General features: G+C 36.9%; 2 protein-coding genes and 1 non-coding gene across 3 annotated transcripts; 2 read left to right on the top strand and 1 right to left on the bottom strand.

Annotated features, from left to right (window-relative positions):
- Positions 1-662: 662 nt before the first annotated feature.
- Positions 663-2,901, bottom strand: LOC114745675 (probable arabinosyltransferase ARAD1; the record flags this gene model as incomplete). The annotated part of the gene is made up of 4 exons (XM_028933839.1): positions 1,753-2,901; positions 1,241-1,539; positions 1,140-1,143; positions 663-770 (listed from the first exon to the last, which is right to left on the bottom strand). Coding segments are annotated over exons 1-4 (879 nt in total), but the record flags the coding sequence as incomplete, so codon positions are not given.
- A 620-nt stretch (positions 2,902-3,521) lies between these two features.
- On the top strand, positions 3,522-5,852 carry LOC114745674 (60S ribosomal protein L17-2). The gene is made up of 7 exons (XM_028933838.1): positions 3,522-3,579; positions 3,692-3,728; positions 3,944-3,984; positions 4,780-5,010; positions 5,093-5,195; positions 5,277-5,344; positions 5,431-5,852. Exons 1-7 carry the CDS (start codon positions 3,577-3,579, stop codon positions 5,464-5,466), a joined length of 519 nt encoding a protein of 172 aa, XP_028789671.1. The 5' UTR covers positions 3,522-3,576; the 3' UTR covers positions 5,467-5,852.
- LOC114745676 (small nucleolar RNA snoR74) lies at positions 4,269-4,396 on the top strand. The gene has a single exon (XR_003740224.1). It is a non-coding gene; the product is annotated as a small nucleolar RNA snoR74 (small nucleolar RNA).
- Positions 5,853-6,000: the final 148 nt, after the last annotated feature.

The raw sequence follows: 6,000 nt of genomic DNA, 5'->3' as shown, positions 1-6,000 counted from the left end.
TTTAGAATGACTAATTAATGTTGTTGAAACTCATCCCTGGCAAAAATCACATATACTTGGACCAAAGATGATCTTTGATCTTTAATTCACGTTCCCAACTTTACATCACATTACAAGTGTTCCTCAAATGGCAAGGAAACAGGGAAACTCAAACAGCAAATTAAGATAGATGTATTCATTTTCAAAGATTTTACATGACAAGATCCTAGTTGAATCAGTTTTAGTAGTGGTAGAGTGGATTGTAAATCAACGTTAGAGAATTTCTTTCTTTAGGTAAAAAAAAATGCTTCTTATTTAGATCTTTTCATTCCCTCTTACTAACATGACAATGTTCATTAAAATAATCTGCGACGCCACCAATCAGGGATTTTTAATCTGCGGCTTCTATGAACAGAAAGTCTGACCTCAGGAAGCTTATGCCTGACCTGTCTCCAAAGCATATTAACAGCATCCTCCCTTTTTGGGGGGTAATGGAATTCATAATAATGGGAAATGTTCTTGAGTTGCCTCCACATTTTCTAGCCATTTCTCCTTTGGAAATTTACGAAGCTGATCCACCATGTAGCCTGGCTCTAATGCCCCTTAAGGAGAAAAACAAGAAAAAAAATGAAATTGATGTAATCAATCTCATCCTCAAATGGCAGTTCAATCTTATCACTCACTATCACAGGAACACAATGACTCACGATTGCATCAAACAGACGACAAGACGATGGCGTGTCCCCTGCAGGATCCAAACAGAACTTTGATGAACGCATGTCCTTAGTAGCCTGTTGCAACAACAAATCAACTATAAGAGAAAAAAGTCTACGGCAATGATAGTAATTATCTGTTTAGATTACCCAGAAAGTTCCAAATCATAATATCCCCATAATACATGCATACAACAAATTGCTGACAAGTCATGAGTTTGTTATTCTTTTAGTCAATGTGATATAGAAGATCCATCTAGTTTAACATGACTTTTGGTTACATGGCAAAGAAAATATAATGCAAATGCTTGAAATTATAATCATGATTAGACATCTTAACTCCCTTCTACATACCTCTTTATATTGTCTATTGAAGCAACACCCTGCTCATAGCGAACATCATCATATTACTGGCTAGTATTTTAGCTAATTTAAGACGGATAGTACCTTCCTGCAACATCCCAGAACATACAAAATCAGTTTGTTTTCGTTAGCATTTGAACAAACAGTTGCTGAGCTCTTTAAACTAACTCTTATCCAAAACCTACATCCTTCGTTTTGTTCCGCCTCGAAAGAAAAGCAGAGTAGAGCGAGACTGATATGGATCTTTTGACTCATCATCATCAGTGAAAGTATCCACAACATGTACATATGGGGTCACCACGTCCTTCCTCAAATTAGAAACACGCTTGGGGAAGCGACCAAAATCGACAACGACCTGAATGGACGCATTAACCTGATTCCTCTGGAACTTAAATGCATTTGGGTGTGTCATAGGAATAATGTGATCTCTACCTCCTGACCTTTGCCAATATTCAGATTTTCTCAAGAATTCAACTACATCACTCTAAAACCAGTAACAAACCATAATCAGTGCCTTGAAATAACAAATCATAAAAGAAGATATCGTAATAGCAAATCTGAAGACACATTTATGAGGTAAAAACAACCACATCAATACAGAAAGGAGATAATATAAATGAACCAAATTTGCTAAAAGAAGTGGCTCAAGCTTCTCTTTAAATAACTAATTAAATTTTCGAATTTAGCTCCATAATACCTGCAATTTATGATCAGCCTCCGTAGCTGGACCACTCATTTGATGCCCATGTAAATTATTACTTAATGAAGAAAAGAATGGTACAAAGAAGGCATCGGCAAGTTCAGGATCCGAAACCCTTATTGCTTCGGTTTGGTCTTTGTCTCCATCATAGATAAGCGAACCCATCATCCAGTACTCTACGCTGTGTTGCTTCCTTAGCCCAGAATTCACCGGATACGGCGGCCAATCTTGGGCCGTAACCGGAGTTTTCGCCGAATTATTCCTGTCAAGCATCCCGACATTGAATCGACGAGGAAGATCGTACATGTAGATCAGGAGAGGCGGAGGTGCATATACAACCTCCGGAGACGAAGAATTTAATGACATGGCGAAATGAGATCGAATATTGAAGTCACCTTTGAAAACTGTATATGAGGCGATGAGTAGGAGCACGAAAATGGAAGAAAGAACCACTTTGCCAAACATGTTTTTTCCCTGCCTGATGAAATGTTATGGTGGATAAAAAATTCCCTTCTTAATCCTCTACACATGAAATAAACCATCCATGACTCACGCAAATTTGGAGGTGAATCTTCCAAAGACATTAATAAAGTGTGACCCTAAAATTTAATATTAAATAATTATTAACTCTGCATATCAAATTCCAACATTCTGATGTGGAAAAGCTCATATGTCTGTGTCTTCCTGCAATTGCTATTTGCAATGAACTCAAAGCGAGTTAGGTCTCAGTGATGGAAACCTTCGTAAAACTTAGCTCTTCCCCGTTTTTGACCATTGCTGTGTTTGTAGAAAGCGATCCGATTTAGGTAAATGAACGGCAGCTTCTGACTCAACAGCGAAAGAATTCAAAATTCTGAGAAATGGTATCAACTAGGCCAGCGTCAACCAGGTGACTAAATCGCTCCGATATGAATAGATTGAAGTATTTCGCAAAGATTTGCAGATGTCACTGGTCAAGAATGCCTCCAAGAAAAATGCAACTCTGAAGAGGAAAGGATCACAAAGAAGTTTGAAAACTGAAAGAGAGAGAGAGAGAGAGATGAACACGAAGATGAGGACCAAGAATCTCGAGAGAAGAAGGAGATCCCTGAACTTCGACAAATAAGTGGAAGACTTCGGAAGAGACGTTATGGTGCTTTTTGGCTTTTTTTGGCGAAGACGATATGTTGCTTTCTTCACCGAGGATATGACAGCTCCGTGATCTCAAATTAACATCAATCACGCATGTCTGGGGACTTAAAAGGATATGGCATGTGCATTTAATAAATAATAAATTTTGCTAATTAATATTACTTCCGGTTCTAGAGTTAGCTAAATGGCTAAATTATATCTTAAATATAGTATTTTAATTTATCTTGTCTTCTAAGTTTATAATGGTTTTTTCATAATGTTCTTATTGATGGTAAAGGTTATCATTAAGAAATATTCAATATGCATAATTAAATAGAATAATTTTAAATGCTGGTAAAAAAAACTGAATAATTTTAAAAGCTAATACACAATTTTATAAATAATTAATTTAATTAATTTTTTAATCTATCTAATTAGTTATCTAGTTAGTACAATAAAAACGTGTTTGATATCACACATAAATAATGTATAATGGGCCTCGTGCAGTTTGGTTTGGCCCATTGTCATGCCTCACAATAAATGGGCCAGATCTGGTTAAAGCCCAAGTCCAAACCTATTATGCGGGTTCCTGGGTTACAGTACTCCGGGTTGTTGGGTGTTTTGTTCTTCATTTATAAATTGTGAGCGAGAGAAATTATTTCTTCTCCGGCCTTCAAGCTAGGGCAGAAGCAGCAGCATAAGCCAGCCGCCATGGTAGACGTGAACTTCTTCCTTCAGCTTATCTTTTCGATTTCGATAGTTGCAAAGAAATCATTCGTTCGTTCCACGCTATTGGTTTTCATTTTGTTCCTTTCCTTTTTCTTAGGTGAAGTACTCCAGAGAACCTGACAATCCCACCAAGTGTAAGTACAATTTTGCTCTCTCAAGTCCATAAAATTGTAGAATCCTCTTCTGTTCCTACTTTTCGATTAGATCATTGCAAAGCTACGCCTTTGGTCGTTTTATATTGTTATTGATCAATTTTTTCACATAATCTGGTTGCGAACTTTTATGGTTTTGAGCTTTTGGGTTTGGTTTGTTTATTTGGATCTAATATGCGATTATCATACGCGTGCAGCCTGCAAGGCCAGAGGCTCCGACCTTAGAGTCCACTTTAAGGTACTAATATCTATTACGTTTGGTCTTCTTTATGGTTTGAACTATCTTTAATTTTGTTAGAAATGGAATGCCGTTTAACATGTCTAGGCTACGAGAGTGCCGGCAATACACACATTTTTCTTTTGAATTGCAGTAATTCGTTAGTGTCAAAATTTGCCGTGTGATTTGAATGGAATCGTGCTGCATATATTTCTGCAGTACTCTAGCTTTTAGTCCGAGAGAGAGTTGATACTGAAGTCATTTTCCCTGATAGAAACTAGAGAAGAAATAAGAAAACCTGATGGGAAAAAGCAGGATCTGTTGTCTATGTGAGCAGATCACTCGTAAACCTCAGGTACATAATCACCATTGTTATTGGGTGAACCTCTGTGTAATTTTTGTCACTGAAGGTTCAGTGAATGATGGAACGTGTCTTATAGTTGCATGCATCCATTAGTCCCTTCTATGTTGCCATGTTAGTTGAGGATGTCTTTTTATTGAAGACATTAATAACAATATGTAGAATTATAGCTGGCCCTTCTATGTTGCCATAATCATTAGTATGTAGAATTATTACTTTTCTCATCTAATGTGTTATTTTTTTATAGCTGGCCTCAATAACAATATTTGCTTGCAAAATAAATCTTTATTCCGTTTATTTTTATTTTTAATGCTTCAACCTTGTATCAATCAATGCTATGTGCAATTTGTTATTGTGTGAATCCTTTACTTCATCTGAAATAAATTTAGTGAAAGATGGAGTTTAAACTAGTCATTTGCTATTCACTAAATTGTATTTGCCATATAACTTTACAGAACACTAGGGAGACAGCGTTTGCCCTCAGGAAGTTGCCCTTGGCAAAGGCAAAAAGGTACTTGGAGGATGTGCTAGCCCACAAACAGGCTATCCCCTTCAGAAGGTTCTGCGGTGGTGTTGGGAGGACAGCCCAGGCGAAGAACAGACATTCCAATGGGCAAGGACGATGGCCTGTGAAGTCAGCTAAATTCATTCTTGATTTGCTCAAGAATGCAGAAAGTAATGCTGAAGTATGTCATGTTAATATGCTTTTTAAAACCAATTTATGCCATCATCTGCCTATCAATTTACCTGTTCATGGCATCTTTGCAGGTGAAAGGCTTGGATGTAGATGCTCTCTACATTTCTCACATCCAGGTTAATCAAGCACAAAAGCAAAGACGCAGAACCTACCGAGCTCATGGAAGAATCAACCGTATGTTTAAACCTTTGAGATTTTATTTTAAAATTTTTTTTTGGGCTGTTTGCTTTTATTGATTGACGACTGCTTTTGCAGCCTACATGTCATCTCCATGCCACATAGAGTTGATACTATCTGAGAAAGAAGAGCCTGTGAGGAAGGAGGTATGGATTTTGATCATCTGTCTTTTGGATGTTGATTCCTTTCTGGCTTTGTTCATCTAATGTTTGTGAATGGTTGATTTTTGTAGCCGGAGACCCAATTGGCAACAAGCAAGAAAGCATAAGCTCTTGGCAGTGGCGCTTTCATCACAAATTGCTACTGACCTAAATGATCGAAGGGTTCCGTTTCTAGATTATCTTCAGAGAGTTTTGTGATTTTTCCAAATTGTTTGGATTTGGCATGAACTTTTCTTAGAAGAGTTGAGCATTATGTTTTTGTCTCGTACTTTTAAGTTGATCAGAGCTTCTTGAAAACATGACGTACTAAGCCATCAGATTGGTCGGTTCATTACTCTGATAGGATACTTGTTATTTAGAGCGTAATGTTAAATTTTGTTTCTAGAACAATAGATGCCTTTCTATTTTTCTTGATTTGTTCACCGGATTATGCGTTAAGATTGTTGCCTTGAATGTTATATTTGATAGGAAGTAAGAAAATATAATGAATATAGTATGAGAAAAGATAGGACCATTCATGTGGGTATTATTGTCTGCATCCTTGTAAAATCTGAATAGTTAGTAGCATTATTGGTCCCCGTTTGATTTTGGTTTTGCTTCCTATAGTTTTAAAATTATTGGTTGTGGTTCATATAGTTTCA

This window comes from Neltuma alba, unplaced genomic scaffold (assembly GCF_004799145.2).
Source record: "Neltuma alba isolate B1F8T4 unplaced genomic scaffold, ASM479914v2 tig00004748_pilon, whole genome shotgun sequence".
NCBI classification, from domain to species: Eukaryota; Viridiplantae; Streptophyta; class Magnoliopsida; order Fabales; family Fabaceae; genus Neltuma; species Neltuma alba.
This window is presented reverse-complemented; position numbering and strand designations above follow the sequence as displayed.

What these genes read in the sequence shown, in the direction of transcription:
- LOC114745674 (XM_028933838.1), top strand. An exon ending in ACCTGACAATCCCACCAAGT is followed by an intron (nt 3,729 to 3,943) that starts GTAAGTACAATT and finishes ATACGCGTGCAG; the next exon opens with CCTGCAAGGCCAGAGGCTCC. An exon ending in AAGAGCCTGTGAGGAAGGAG is followed by an intron (nt 5,345 to 5,430) that starts GTATGGATTTTG and finishes TGATTTTTGTAG; the next exon opens with CCGGAGACCCAATTGGCAAC.